The sequence below is a fragment of the Macrobrachium nipponense genome, chromosome 41 (assembly GCF_015104395.2).
Source record: "Macrobrachium nipponense isolate FS-2020 chromosome 41, ASM1510439v2, whole genome shotgun sequence".
NCBI lineage: Eukaryota > Metazoa > Arthropoda > Malacostraca > Decapoda > Palaemonidae > Macrobrachium > Macrobrachium nipponense.
The window spans coordinates 49,146,103-49,161,615 of NC_061102.1; the positions used below are offsets into that span (position 1 = coordinate 49,146,103).

Genomic DNA, 15,513 nt, shown 5'->3' on the forward strand with positions numbered 1-15,513 from the left:
AGTTAGGTGAGGGTAGGAAGGACCTGGCATCCTAAGTTTAACAGAGGAATGACAATATGTATCTGAGCATTAAATATTTTCTGCTGTCAAAAAACAAGGTGAAGAGTACTTCTCTGTTCACTGTTTTCAATTTTTGTTTAGAAAGTAAAATGACCACACAATACACATCACACTGTGTGATAACTAAATGCTAAAAATTTGACTGTTCACTGTTGTTATGGCAGACACTGATTAACTTCAGTCAGTTGGTAAAGGCACGGGAAAATATATTCAGTTCCATTGAGAATCCACTGAGAAAAAGATCTCCCCTTACAATGGGGAAATCTTCCATGAAGCTTCAGACATATTAATGTGGAAGACAAAATTATCAGGATAGTTATTATTTCTCACATGAACATACAAACTCATTTAAGTATACTTATACTTAAGTTCCATTACCAAGCCAATTAAGTATTTTTTTTATACCATCTGTCTGTTTCTATCGTGTCTTTGACTAGCTAAATTGCAATGTCTTAAGTAAAGTACTTTAGTACTTCAAAATGCATAGGTACATTGGAATAACATTTTACAAGCAAAATAACAGAAGTACGTATTCTCTTTGCATTTGTGTTTAAGAGGTTTGTCTTGTTTCTTTTCTCCTATTAGTGAGAGAATGCTCTGTGCATAATTACTAAACACATAAACTTCACAATAATACTTTCTAGATAATGGAAAATATTTATTAAACCACAAGAATGAAAATAAAATTCAATATAAAATCCATTTGTTACCTTCAGTAAATACTGTCTTTATAATGTACGAAACAGACTGGGTCAGATTAGTAAACAATTGGTTCTACTACTTTACCAGCAAAAAAATATTGCTACATAAAAAGTTTACATAAAAATAACACCTCGTTGTTCATGTGTATTTTGTCACTGAAAAATTTAAGTCTTAAACAAATCCACCTTCTTGCAGCTAAGTTCATCGTTTTAATTTGAAAAAAAAAAATTGGAAAATTGTAAGATTACGATGGAATGAGATATATAACAAAACTTGTGTCACTTGAACATGACCTACTACAATGTTGTGCATTTACAGTTTTCAGTGAGAATGTGAATACATATATACATATTTACAGCAGACACTGAAATGCACACTACATACATTGTAATGCTTGAAACCTTGACAAGTTGGATTATTTATTTTACTTCCTGTCCATCAGTTCCAATTTGGGACTTTTGCTTCAGGCTGATGCAATTTGCAATTAACAGACATTTTCTTGACCAAACTACAGTTATAATGTCAACTGAAATGATTCTGCAGCCAATTTCACTAGTGTTTTGTTGGTAGAAAAAGCTTGGTTTCTGTAAAATTCACTCTTCTGTTCATAATAAGGGTAAAATACATTTTTTGCCACATCCAAGTATATCATTACACCTAATGTAAATACTCCTCATTGAGCAGACGAATGGACCCTATTATAGTGCATATGCAAGAACACTGCAAATGCTTCATTTTATTTTATTTTTCTTCAAAGGAAAAATAATGTTTAGACAATGTAGTTTCTTTCACAGTAACAACACTGCAAATGCTTTTTTTTTATTTATTTATTTTTTCTTCAAAGGAAAAATAATGTTTAGACTATGTAGTTTCTTTCACAGGCTACATTATTTCTTTCAAGTCTTTTAAACATAAAAACACTAAACAACCATACACTGATGAGCAGCATTACTAACACTCGTTTAGTATTAAGGTGCTTGAAAGGTTATTCCAAAATTCAGAGAATACCTTCTTTTACTACCAACTCTTTGTGGCTCTCCACAAGAACAAAAATCCTTTACCAATGGAAATAATCATTTACTTAAGAACATAATCACTTTCTTCTGTATGTTTTTTTTTTATACTACACTTTCTCGAAGAAATGAAGCCATGGAATTATGTGAATGCAAAGCATTTCCCTCTCCTAAAGCCTCGTCCCTTTGTCTGTCTACCTCGGAAGTGCTTCTACTTCATCCACAGTCTCAGGCAATCTGATTTTGCTGGTCTCTGGTAAAAGAAGCGCCAAAAGACCCGCTGACACTGAGAGGAGGCCAAATACTGTTGAAGGCAAAGTGTAATGAAGGTCACCCTGAAATATAATCAATAAAATGACATACAGTACGTATAAGACTCATACAGTTAAGTATAAAAGAATGCATTTGTTGTGTAGGCCTATGTATAAACTGTAGAATAGGTGCAAGATTCATTTCAAATAGTATTTAGAACTGTTTAGATTTATATTATTTTACCTAAGTTGTATTCACAAAAAACTGATACAGTACTATACGTACTTGTATAATAAATACTTCGTGGTTACAGCTTTTCCCATTATAAGATGGTTTTGCATTACTTATTTCATTGTTTTACTTTACTGTCAAAAATTGTCATAAATGACTGGGAAGGTACTAGAGGTAGTACTGTCCATGTTGCTAATTAGACTAATTATTAGGTACCACATGTTTTCAGTCATCCAAACTGGTATAAACTTGGACCATTTCTATTAAATGAGACCAACTATCCTCCAAACACAGAGTGCAAGGGTTACAGAAGTTTTTTTCAGGAAAGTGCAGTTGCTAATGCCACTGTAACACCTGCACTCAACCCTGACATTCACAGAATAAGGACAACTCTAAAGTATAATAAAGCACTAAATGTATATTGTTTATAACTACTGATCATCTCACCATGAGATCCACAATGAAAGGGGCAATGCCTGACCCTATCCTGGCACACATAGAAGAGGTTCCAACAGATATGTTTCTGACACCTGTTGGTACAAGCTCAGCAGAGAAGATGTAGGCCACTGCAAAGGCAGAGGAATTGAAGAACTTCCCTACTGTTGCAAGAGTTAAATTCAGCCACACTTGCTCTGCAATGGTAAAGAATATAATAATAGAAATGAATTGTTTGGCTAGTTATTTTGTAATGAAATATTTTAACAGATGAATCTGTAGATATCCTACCCTTAATGTAACAAAAGAACTGGTCTTGATACCTAACTAATAATTCACAATGAGAGAACTAAATTTGCAAAAGAAAGCAAAAGGTTGTTCCTCTTGAGATCAAGCGAGAATGCAATAAGTCTGTCTATATTTTTTCATATACTATTTTTTCCAACAGAATATTTCATACCCTTTGGGACAGCCAGAATCAGTAGACAAGCAGTTCCACAGATGATGAAAAGAGCACATAGGTTAAGACGACGCCCATAGCTGGAATATTTTTTCAGAAATTTTATGAGTTTAAACTAGAATGGGAAAAACAGAAAAAAATTTTATGTATGCTTAAATAATATGTCCTTTTAAATTTAGTCCCTTTAATTACCCAGTATCTTATAATTTTACATCATCATGAAGCTTTACCTTCCGTGCCAGTAAAGGCATGACAGACAGGAAAATATTAAGGTTCTCCCTGTTTGCTATAAGTACCAATCTATATAGGTACAAACATCAGCTGGCTGGCAGTGTCCTTCTGTTGCCAGCATAACTAACTGATACTTCTAGATAACAAGTTTTTCTTTTGTTGATTTCCAGTTTATCTTGGACTTTCTTTCATTTTGGGTTATGATGAAACCTAATAATAGCAGGTGAATTTGAGAGGTAAGCAGCTGCCATGCCCTTGTCATCCTTTCTCAAGTCTGGTGCTGCTGGGAATCACAGTATGTTGGGGAGCAGTGTCGATCTGTGCCCAATGTCCCCTCTTTCTGCTTGCTCTGAAGCTATTGCCAGATCTCATTCACCCAAGGACTGCTCTGTCCATGTTAAGGGGAAAAGTCTGTCAGTATCATCAGCTTTCCTTAGCATGGCTTCATTGGATAACCTAGTAGCTAAAGGCAATGCTTTGATTTATCCTCTGGTGACGTTAGCAAGTTCGTGCAGTGCCAAGCAAGTTATTAGTTGAGTATTTCCACCAGACTTTTCCTTGCATAGGCTATGATTTGATTTTGCAAGCAGCCAACAGTGATTATTCTAATTCTAAGTCAGAAGATTGTGATAAAGAACATTTGCCATTCTTTTCTTGTTGCACTCAGGGAGAAGCAGCAGGATGTGAGTGTGGCTGTCTTAGCACTTTATGGTGCATTCTCCACTTTGCTATTCTATATCATGTTACTATCCTTTGTGCCACTCCACCCCACGCCACTTGTTGCTCGGCTCTGTTCTTGCCATCTTTGCTCTTGTTTGTGCAGCTTTCCCTAATTACGCTCTCCATGTTTACAGGAGTGTTTAAGTTGCTCTCTTTAGTCGTCTACTTTTCTGTCTTTAAAGAGGTGTCCTTGGGAGCCTTCAATTTCCCTTTTGTGAGAATCAGTATCTGCAGAGTGTAAGAACCAGGTTTCATCTGTTCAGACTTCTCTTGCTGCTGTAGCTTTGACCCAGTCTGTAGCAGCTGTACACAGTCTTCAGTATTCCTACTCAATTTCAGGAACTGAACCTAGATGTTGTGGATCCTGCTCTGTTAGATTGGCAGTCTACCACTATACTGGGTTTGATTGCGGATTTTCAACTTGTAATTGCTGCTTCTTTTGGGAGACATGATGTAGCTGTGATTTCTGGTATTTCAGCCCCCTTATCTGCTTTGTCTCCTGTTTTGTCTGCTGTTCCTGAGTGTTCCAAAAAGCTCAAGTAGTAGCAATTGAATGGCCTTTACATCCAGAGGTTTGCAGCAGGCTGCGGAAGCTGTTGGGAGATAACCCTTCATCGACCTGTTTGCAACCAGGTGGCATCACATACCAATTTATTGTTCTACAATTCAAGATCCTCTGGCATGAGGGCTAGATGCATGCTCTCTGACTGGTCTAGTCTGGTCTGGACTGCCACAAATTAAACAACTTTTTAGGTTACTGCATGATACCGATTACCCCGTGGAGGCCTAGGAGAGCCGAGTTTTTAGACTTTCTTCGGTGGTTGATAGATCTGCCTGGACTCCTTCCTAGATATTGTGGTTAAGTATCTCTCTTCAGTTCCTTTTGGACAGCTAGAGGTTTTTGCCTTAAAGGGGCTTAGAATGAAGACTGTTCTTATTACCAAGAGGTTGGCCAAGTCAGTAAGTAGACATCGCTGAAGTTCTGATTTCTCCTCTGTGCGCTGGTTCGAATCCACGAGAGGACAAAATTATTATCAACTAAAAAATTCCCCTTCAGTTAACATATGTATATGAAAATATATTAATTCCAAGGTAGAGCAAATTGGATATTAAAGGACATTTGTAGCTTAATGCTCATATATATGTGTGTGTGTGTGTGTGTGTGTGTGTGTGACTATTTTGCTTGACAAAGCTTACTATTAAAAAAATGTAAGTTTAATATTCCCACAGGAAAAAGCAACTTTCACAAGAATTATCGGAATGTGACATCACTAATGGCGGAGTAATATCCGTTATCAGTACATCTGAAAATTTTATTTTCATTGAATGTTGATAAAAGGCCCCCAAAATTCATTTAGTTTGATCATCTAGTACTACAAGGAAGCCAGCTTTCACTAAATGCCAAGGCTCAGAAGTCAAGCATGATTGGGAACTACGTACTACTACTAGGCTATCAAGGCTACATTTTGTAACTGTGAAGTTAAGCTACTACTATTCCTGTTTTTGAGTAGCCTAAAAATATACTATCAATGTTAAAAAAAATCATTGACTAATGAGTCACAATAACAAAATTGTCAAATATTATATTATGTTAAATATCTTTTTGATACACAGAAAAAAACTAGCATAACACCATAGTTTAGCCTAGCAATACAGTGGTACCCCGAGATACGAAATTAATCCGTTCCGAGGCGGCCTTCGTATTATGAGTTTTTCATATCTTGGAAAACATTTTACATGTAAAATGGCTAATCCGTTCCAAGCCCTCCAAAAACACCCCCAGTAAATTATATTTCCAGGCCTAAAACACATGTTCTAGGGTTACAACGCCGATCCGACGGAAGAAATATGACTCCAAAAAGGCAAAATACTGTACATACTTGAGTAATATTCAACTGCATGTAATGTTCAACCCCATTTTTACTGCATATATTAGGACTTTAGCATATGTCCCTAAGCAATAAGCCTAGCCTATGTTAGCGGTTGCTACTATAGCCTAGTCTATGATTCTGACATCTAAACCTAAGGGCTAAAAGCTTAGAATATGCCAATAAAATGTATAAATAATCAGTATGTTACTCATTTCAAATAATATTGGAGCGCTTACAGTTTCAGTTGACCACGGGTTTCGTCTGCTATGGAATATGCGGAGCAATACAAACAAGATGGCGGACGCTTTGTTTTGGCGCCCGGTTTTAAAAAACCCCGAAACCTATAAAAACGATAATGGGGGACCCTTTTGGGAACCGGGGTTTTTGGGTGGGGGAGTACATGCGAGTAAAATGAAAACGGTAAGGGGGGAGCCATTGGGTTTTTGGAAACCGGGTTTTTGGGTGGGGGGAAACCCAGATGACGACAATGAACACGAAAAACAACAAAACCCTAGCAGACGAAAACCGTTGCCAAGTAAACATGTAGGAGCTCACGTACCAACAAAAATGTAGGAGGTCCCGTCCCCCGTTGTGTTAGGCTAACCAAACGACGGCAATGAACACTAAAAATCACGAAACCCAAGAGCAAAAAAAACCAGTGGCCAACTAAACTGTATGAGCTCCCGTTCCAACTAAACTGTAGGAGCTCCTGTTCCAACTAAACTGTAGGAGCTCCGGTGATCGTAACCAAACGAACCAACCTAACCAAACTTAGGCCGCGTGCCCTTACCTGGCCAGGGGGGCTTCGTATAGGATACCCCCGGGACCCCCAGTAATAGTATATTAATGGGATTGCTACCTAAATCCAAAGGCAACCAACCTAACCATAGTTAGTCTCCACGTCCTTACCTGGCCGGGGGCTTCGCCCCCCTGGACCCCCCAGTATAGTATATTAACAGTGATTGCTACCTAACCAAAAGGATCCGACCTAACCAAACTAAGTCTGTATGTCCTTACCTGGCCGGGGGGCTTCGCCCCCCTGGACCCCCCTGTGTAGTAAGTTAACAATAAATATCTAACCAATATAACTTGTCCATAAATATGGCTGGCACCCGTATATCCTTACTGATAACTAAACAAAATGAATATTTCCGAGAATACATTGGTTAAAGTCAAGGCCACGTTGTTTGCTCGAACACATGGACTGCGTTCGAACACGTGGACTTCTAGCGAACGTGAATGTTCGGATGTGTTGAGCGTGCCTGACTTCAGCAAAGCGGAAATAACAATGGCGTGCTTAATTTTGGCAAAATAATTAGAATAACGTGCATTTACATTGATAACCTTACCTTGGAGATGTTGCTAGTCGTCCAGAAATATAGAACTTAATAAGAGAAATCCGAGTCGTTCAAATCTTCTGGGTAGAGGATTTTTTTTTTCTTTCTTGGCGGGACGGTTGTTTTCCGAGATGACTGAACAAGGGGAATTTGTTTTCATTAAATAACTAACTAGGGACGTTCGTCTTGACACAAAATGTATATGTCTTCCAGCGTGACGGGAACGGCGGCAGCGAAGCCACGTGCGGCCAACACGACAAATTCTCGGCAGAAGAAGACATGGTAGCTATGACGAAGCACTGAACTGGCTGAGAAGCAGGAACAGACTGAACTGAAGGGTCGAGGAAGGTCGGGCCATGGTCCGTTCCAGGTACTAGTTATCCTAGCGGATAACTAGTACCTGGAAAATATGTATCGAAGAATGTAAAAAAATGTAGGTCATACAGATGAGTTGGGCAAGGAAAGAAATATCGAATAATGGGGAAAAAAAATGTATCTCCTACATATTATGTTGGCCCGGGTAAAACTATCGTGGGCAAGAGTCAAAATATCGAATAATGAAAAAAAAATGGAACTCCTGCAAGCATGGGAAAAAAATAGAATAACGAAGGGAAAAAAATGGAGCTCTTACAGTTCAGTTGGGCATGGGTGAAAATATAGAATACTGTAAATTAAATTGGAGGTCCTAAAGATTAGTTGGGCAAGATTAAAAATATCGAAGAGAATCGGCTTTCATGTTGATGCATGTTCGGGTTCGGTCCTGTGGGTTGGGTTCGGGTTTGGTCGGCTGGGGTCGGGTTTGGTAGGCTGCGGGTCATCTGCGAGAACTACTTACCTTGGGCGGAGGGATTACGGACCGGGCAAAATGGTGTTACACGGTCCGGTCAACTGAACTGTAATCTACCCTAATTATTAATTAATCATTAACTATAATACACAAACAAACAAAAAACAAACCTTCCAATTGATTGTTTACATTCAGCTCTTACCGCTCTTACGGAGTATCGAACGAGCGCCAAGCAATCATTTTTCCTAGCACACAGTAAGCCATAAATTGTCATTAGTATTTCTCTCCAACTAATGAAACTACCAAACAGTATAATAACATTCATTTCTATTCTTTATTCTATCTTTACCTAATGGAGATACCGAGTTACTGACAGCTATAATGAAACATACTTATACGTAACGTAATAATAAACAGAAGAAGAATTCTAAAAAATACATATTTGTTGGCAGTCTGATTTATTTTATATTTTATGATATCTAATTCACAATTTTTTTATTAAATGTATTGCATGTACTCATTTCAAATAATTATTAAGTAACCATTAGCTATAATAAACAAACAAAAAAAAGCTTCTAAACGTCTGTTTACATTCAGCACTTACGAGTATCGAACGATCGACAAGCAATCACTTTACACAGTAAGCCATAAATTTTCATTATCTCTCTTCAACTTCTGAAACTACCAAACAGTATATAACCTTCTTACTATTCTTTATTCTATCTTTACCTAATGTTTTTTTTTTTATTAAATGTATTGCATGAATAAGTTTTTCAATTTACAGCATCCTTTTACCAATAGAATACTTAAAGCACAAGGGGTAGATGCTGACCAATAGGAGAGCAGGACCTTATGGGGTGACTAGCGTCAGGAACCAATGGGAGAGCGGGAGGATGGTGGCGAGTTTACTCAGTTGGCAGCGCGGGAGTTTTAAAATTGTTATCGGTGGTCCGGGCGAATCTCGGGACTCTACAGCAACAACCTTTCGTATCTTGAAAACTTTTCGTATGTAGAGCAGTAAAATTTTTCGCATTGGCTTTCGTATCTCGAGTTTTTCGTAAGTAGAGCCTTTCGTATCTCGAGGTACTACTGTATAATTATATCTTCTCATCTTGTGGGAGACCCACCAGCTCCCAATTTTAACAAATGTAAACCTACCAGTTAAAAATTTTAAAGAACTAAACCTTTCATTGGGCCTTAAACCTATGGATTTGTCCATCTTGTTGAGTTCTTCCAAAGTGACTAAAATAAGATCTTGGGGAAAATAATCTGGGACTGATCCTCTGTTGTTTCTTTACTCGGCAAAGATCAAGTGAGTAATGAGGAAAATGACCGAGTTAAGTGTTGCTACCACTCCAGTGTGTAAGGATGAAGGGAGAACCTAGGTAATTGTAGACAGAATAGAGCCCTCGCTTCTTGAGTACTTTATATTCTATCGTGAAAATAACTTTTTTGAGGACATTCAGCAGTTACCAAAAGTAGGTTTTTCCTAAACCAAAACCTGTTTATTCTATTAAGTACAAAATGCTAATCGTTTTCCTTTTAGCATCTAATAATTGTAGCATTGTTACAGGATGATTTTGTATAGTATTTATTTTCACCACACTCAAACACATCTGATCAGTAATGAAACCCAACTTAAAGATGTCTGTTTAGTTGAAGTGACACTGTAAATAGAGAGTATTGGTAACTTGAAACTTACACTTTGAGCGTCCAGACTACTAGAAGATAAGATGGTATTTCGACAGCTCCACTGAAGAAGACCATAAGATATATGGAGGCGTTAATGTTCCCTCCACTGAATGTGAGACCGTAGTAAACCATGCTAACCACAAACCAGGCAAAAAAGATAATTAAACAGCGCCGCCTCATATTTGGAGTTCTGAGCAGAGTCATCTATCAAAAGAAGAGAGAAATTTTTTGTTAAAATTCCCCCTGATTCCTAGAATGTGCTAGATATATGACAAAGTTTTCACAAATATCCAAACTTCATTTCATATCGGACAAGTAAGGCTGATGTAACCCTGCAATGTAATCTGTATAAAACCTTTGGTGAAGTCACAGAAATAAAGTACATAATGACATAACAAAGATATGACATAAACTGCTTTCATAGTTCTACCAGTTTCATTAAAAAATAAATAAATAAATAAATAACAAAAAGTTAAATTTCTAGGACATACTGACTTCAAGATGAATTTATAACAAATATAGTAACTGCTGTGAAAATATTAATAAATCACACCTAAAAGTTAAAAAGTTATCAAAATCAAATGAGAACTAGTACTCCTGTCAGCATACAAACAGGATTTGATTGGAAAACTAGAGTTTCAACAGTATATTCTAATCTGGAAGTTATCATCCTTACTCTCAGCTTTGAGGTTTGCCATATTCTGTACCAGTTGGTAAGACCCTTACATAAAAAATGTTGTGTAATTATTCTGTTCTTTATCTGAGACTTTTCGGAATTTCTGTACTATTTACTTCTATGAGGCAATGGAAATTTGGGTGTAAAATTTTCATTTATGTATGGATTCTATTGAAATACTGCCTATCCAAAATACTGAGGCAGCCTTATGATGGTAAAGCTTCAAAATAAAGGATAGACAGTTTGCTAATGCATATTAATTTGGTCTTATTTCCAAAAAATTTATGTACGTACTATTTACAAAATCTGAACAGGAATGATTACTTACAAAACCTTTGCAGGCACCAATGATTTTGCTGAAGAAACTCTCTGCCTCCTTCTTCTTTTCACACTGGGGAAACATATTATATGATTAATTGGTTATGACTCCACTCTCAGGAACATTTTCGTTAAAAAAGCAAAAGATATTTGAGATTATGCACTGACACTAATGAAGTACACAGTCATAGTATATACGTACACCATCAAAGCTACTCTGCTTCATTATCTATTCACATTAGCAAAATTCTCTCTCCCCCACTTTCTTTTTCAGAGGTTATCATTGGAAATGTAAAGTCAGCACACTATGATGATGGTTTTGCTAGTCCATGCCATTACTCCAATATGTACAAAAATTAATATTTGGCCTTAGGTTTAATTTAATCATTTGAATACCTTTTATATTTCTCCCAGTTGGCAGACCTGTGAATTTAAAATAATAGAGAATCTATATAATATGCTACATAAAAAATACTTTTGCATTTATTTAAATACCTAACATACATATATTGGCAGCTAAAGCTGTAGGCTTTTATTAACAGTTTAATAAAACATGTAGACATGATCGTCAACATACATATAACGCCAATGATACTTTTGTGACAACGTGAGAGATAAGTATTGTATAGGCTACTTTCAAAGACAAATCAATAAATATTTTGAACACTGCTTCAGACCTTATTGTCACAAACACTTAGTCCGCGCCACATGATTCAGCCTTTCACCTGTTTGTACGGAAGGATAACTGACCTCCTGTGGCAGCTTTGGCTACCCAAAAGCATATTACTGTACTGTATTTTGGTTGTGCCCAAGTCTTTACCAAAGATATAAGGAGACAGAAAAATGAAAGTTGCTTGAATGAAGATACTAGTGTAGGTTGCTTAAAACCATATTGTCAACAGGTCAGCAACTTACTGCATAGTCCAAATTAATGTTTCATAAAATTATCTAACACTGACCAAAGACATGTTTTCCACTGAAGGTCAGTGAGACATGAGTTCCTGACAAGTTTTAATGTAGTTTCGATGCACCCTAAGAATACATATTTCGTTTTCAAATATTGATACTTCTGTACGTCCTTGAGAATTGAACCTGATATTATGGCTTATTAAACCAAGTTATACGAAAAGAATTCGTTCAGGAAGCAGAGAAGTCATTGTTAGAAGATTTACATGCAAAGAGAAGTCGTGTGTAAGTATTAAAATGTAGAGAGCAGTCGTTTATTAGATTTAAATAAGTTTTTATAGATTACAGAGGTTTCAAAAAAAGTTACAACCAGGTTTGCAAAGAAAGCTTGAATTGTGTTAAAAAAAAAAAACAGCTAAGAAGGATATTCATTACTGAACAAGTAATATATACTTCAGTGCATCAGTTCCACATTGGACGAGTGGTTTTCGTGCTCGCATACCAGTCCGGTGGTCCGAAGTTCGATTCTCGGCTCTGCCAACGCGGAATCAGAGGAATTTATTTCTGGTGATAGAAATTCATTTCTCGATATAATGTGGTTCGGATTCCACAATAAAATGTAAGTCCAGTTGCTAGGTAACCAATTGGTTCCTAGTAATGTAAAAGTATCTAATCCTTCGGGCCAGCCCTAGGAAATTTGGGGACTGTATACCAAACTACTTTTAACAATATTATAAATACTAGTAACAAGGAACACTGGGAATAATTAGATGATAATCAACTTTCTTTTATTCAGCCTTTTTAAAGGTAAGGTTTCCTTTATCAGAATAGACAAACTAAGGTCAGAGGCCAAGTGCAGGAACCTATGAAGTCATTCAACACTGAAAGGAAAATTGAGAGTAAAAAGTTTTAGGTGTAAACAGGAGGGAAACCTCCAAGCAGTTACACTGTGAAACAATTGTTAGGTTACGGTGGAAAGTATGATGGAACACAAATAAGAACAGAGGTACAGTAAAAGGCATTATCTCCCTAAGGGGAGGTTTCCTTTATAAGTTTTGCATTACATGTAGTAACAAACACTATTGATATCAATGACACGCACCGGTTATGAAAATTACTATACCCTGTTTTTTTCCATCTGTCCACCCGCCAGTGGTGTTTGCATATGGTAACACTGCGTCCAGGGCTTTAGATAGTTATGCTATGTATAAGGTTTAGGTAAATAAAAGGATATCTGGGTGTACATAAAGTGTTTTAATAATTTACACTATGCGAATTACACCATTAATATTCAAAATAGGTTAGTGTTATTATTGTTGAATGTACGCTGATTGTAACTATCTAAAGCCGGGATGCAGTGTTACCATACGTAAACACCACAGGCGGGTGGACAAATGGAAAAAAACAGAGTATAATTAAGTTAACTTGATTTTTCAATGGCAACAAGCCATTAACCCTTTGTGGTCCTCTGCGTCAGGCCCCTGTTGTTATTCTAAGCTCTGAGTCGCTTCCTAAAGATTGAGCAATGAGAAGTTTAGACGCAGGGAAAAATTTATCATGCAAAAGCTTAAAATCTGTTTTATCAAGAATGTGAAAAAGACACTTTATTTGATAAAACTTTCTGTCATTTCAAGTGAATAAAATTAAGTACAAGCTTAAAGTGCCTCATATTTATTTTCCTTTTTTGAAAGTGTTGGGGTTTCTTGGGAAATTCTTTGCTTTTCTTCACATGTATGTGTACTGGTGAGGTTCTCTGGTTGCAGTAGAAGTCGATGATGAGATCCTTTTGTCATCCTCGCTGCCTACTATCAGTACTCTCCTTCGTCTACAAGCTGGGGATTGTTTTGTGTTGTGAGTTTCTCTTCAAGAACCTGCAACTCAAGAGCTCCAGGTGCACAATTTCCTTGGGTTCAGCAAGTTGGAGAGGTAACCGGTGTTCCTTATGGTACTTAGTTCCAGGAATATTCCCGAACTAGTATCTTCTTTCGTTCCTTTGGACACTTGGGTAGAGGGAGCAACCAACCTTCGTCCTGTTCATGACTGGGCAGCTCGTCCAAGTTCTTTGATTTCTTCTAAATCAAAGACTCTAAGGATGCTTGCTATACACTCGATTTTCTTCAGAACGCCAACCTGATGATTCTCTCCAGACTGAAGTAGCTGTGAAGATTCTACAACATCCCAGCCAGAGTTGATGCAGTTTCTTCATTGGACATGAAAGATTCTGGAAGTGTGGGGGTGTGTTTCCATAGGCATTGTCACCTTGACGCTCACACGTTCGTGACTTAATCAATTTAGTTCCAGATTTACATGGACGTGACCAGATTTGACAATCGCCTTCCTTTGATTCAAGGACGTCCAGCCAATGGATGATGCTCTTTCCTCCAATGTACATGAGCGATTTTACACGTCCATGGATATGTTTTCTGCAACCCTAGACTGTTGTTGACTCAAGATATGAATGGAATGTTGACCTAGCCCATGGCCATACAGCACGCCTGTCCAATGCCTTTTGGTCGCACAGATAATGGCTGACAAACACTGCCTTGGTAATGTCTGACAGATGTTCCATATCTTCTACATATGAGATCGAAACGGACCGTCAACCTACCACACAGTATATGTTTGTGTAATGTTCGGGAACAGAGGACCGTCGACCTAGCCCACAGCCATTCTGTGCAGTATCTTTTGGTCATGTAGCTAACCGACGTTCCCTTGGTAGCGTCCATAGGACATTACACATCATCTATGTACGAGATCGTCCAACTGTTACATCCTTCACAACAAATCAATGAATTTGTTAAATAAGGCCTATACAGCCTTCATTGTGGGAATTGAAGTCTTTGTGTAGCCTGAAGACTTCAACCCTTCTCAGGTAGGAAGAATTCTCATTTTATCGTTTATTTTCAATTTGGATTGTTCTTACAAGAATACTGACCTAACACTTCAACTTTCTGTACCAAAGTAGTTACAGTTAGTCAACAGATTGGTTCGTGTACTACAATGAAGTTCTGTAGAACCGTTCCATCCTACACTTACAAAGCAGGATTCAAGAAAGAGGTGTCCTAGAATACCCTTTTGTTTAACTACGAGGTGATTAGGCAAGCCTACTCCTCATCATCAAGTTCTGTTACCAATACTGTGCATGCAGAAGCACATGACATCAGAGGGATAAGTTCCTCCTTGGTATTTAAGAAGAACTTATCTGTTTATAGAATTTTGAATGTTGGTTCCTGGCTGCATCACACCACTTTCACTTTCTTCTACCTGAAGGATATTGCCCACAGTTCCTTGGACACTTTTTCCTTGGGTGCAGTGGTGGCTGATCAACAAGTGTAGCTCATCCAGTGCCCCTGGTGGGACAGCTCGCATCTTGCTTAAGATGATATTGTGGAGGGAATGAGTGAGAGGACTGGTCTCTTTTTCTTCCCCTTTTCTCCTTTCTTCAATACCTATGGGCAGTTTGAAGAATAAGACACTTCATACGCTGGAACCAGTATCTGATGCAGGTGAGCGTACCAGTCATTCTGTTACAGCACTTTTTATGTTCCATACAACATACAAATGTGCTTCTCAGTAGCTTCAACTTCTCTCTCCAGGAAGAGGGTAGTGAGGGCTGGTGACAAGCCCATTTCTTGTGGCTGACATGATTTGCTGCTTGAACAGAAATAATTCTTCTTGACTTATGTATATGCAATGAATCTGGACATGTTTCATTGTATTTAAACCCAGTGGACTGGGTGTTGGATATCCACATATCTAACATCTCAAAAGCTTAGGTCCTCTCCTTTAGAATCCAAATTTCAAAGAAGAATGATCAGGTGT

At 37.6% G+C, this 15,513-nt stretch overlaps 1 protein-coding gene across 7 annotated transcripts in view; it reads right to left on the reverse strand.

Annotated features, from left to right (window-relative positions):
* Positions 1-705: 705 nt before the first annotated feature.
* The window catches only part of LOC135212751 (organic cation transporter protein-like), a 78,494-nt gene continuing 63,686 nt past the window's right edge, over positions 706-15,513 (reverse strand). For all 7 annotated transcript variants that reach the window (XM_064246480.1, XM_064246484.1, XM_064246478.1 and 4 more), the window contains exons 9-13: positions 10,796-10,858; positions 9,802-9,995; positions 3,154-3,233; positions 2,706-2,890; positions 706-2,110 (exon numbers count right to left, since the gene is read on the reverse strand). In XM_064246480.1, the coding sequence (XP_064102550.1) occupies positions 1,970-2,110; positions 2,706-2,890; positions 3,154-3,233; positions 9,802-9,995; positions 10,796-10,858 (663 nt within the window). In that variant the 3' untranslated portion in view covers positions 706-1,969. The remainder of the gene's footprint in view (positions 2,111-2,705; positions 2,891-3,153; positions 3,234-9,801; positions 9,996-10,795; positions 10,859-15,513) is intronic.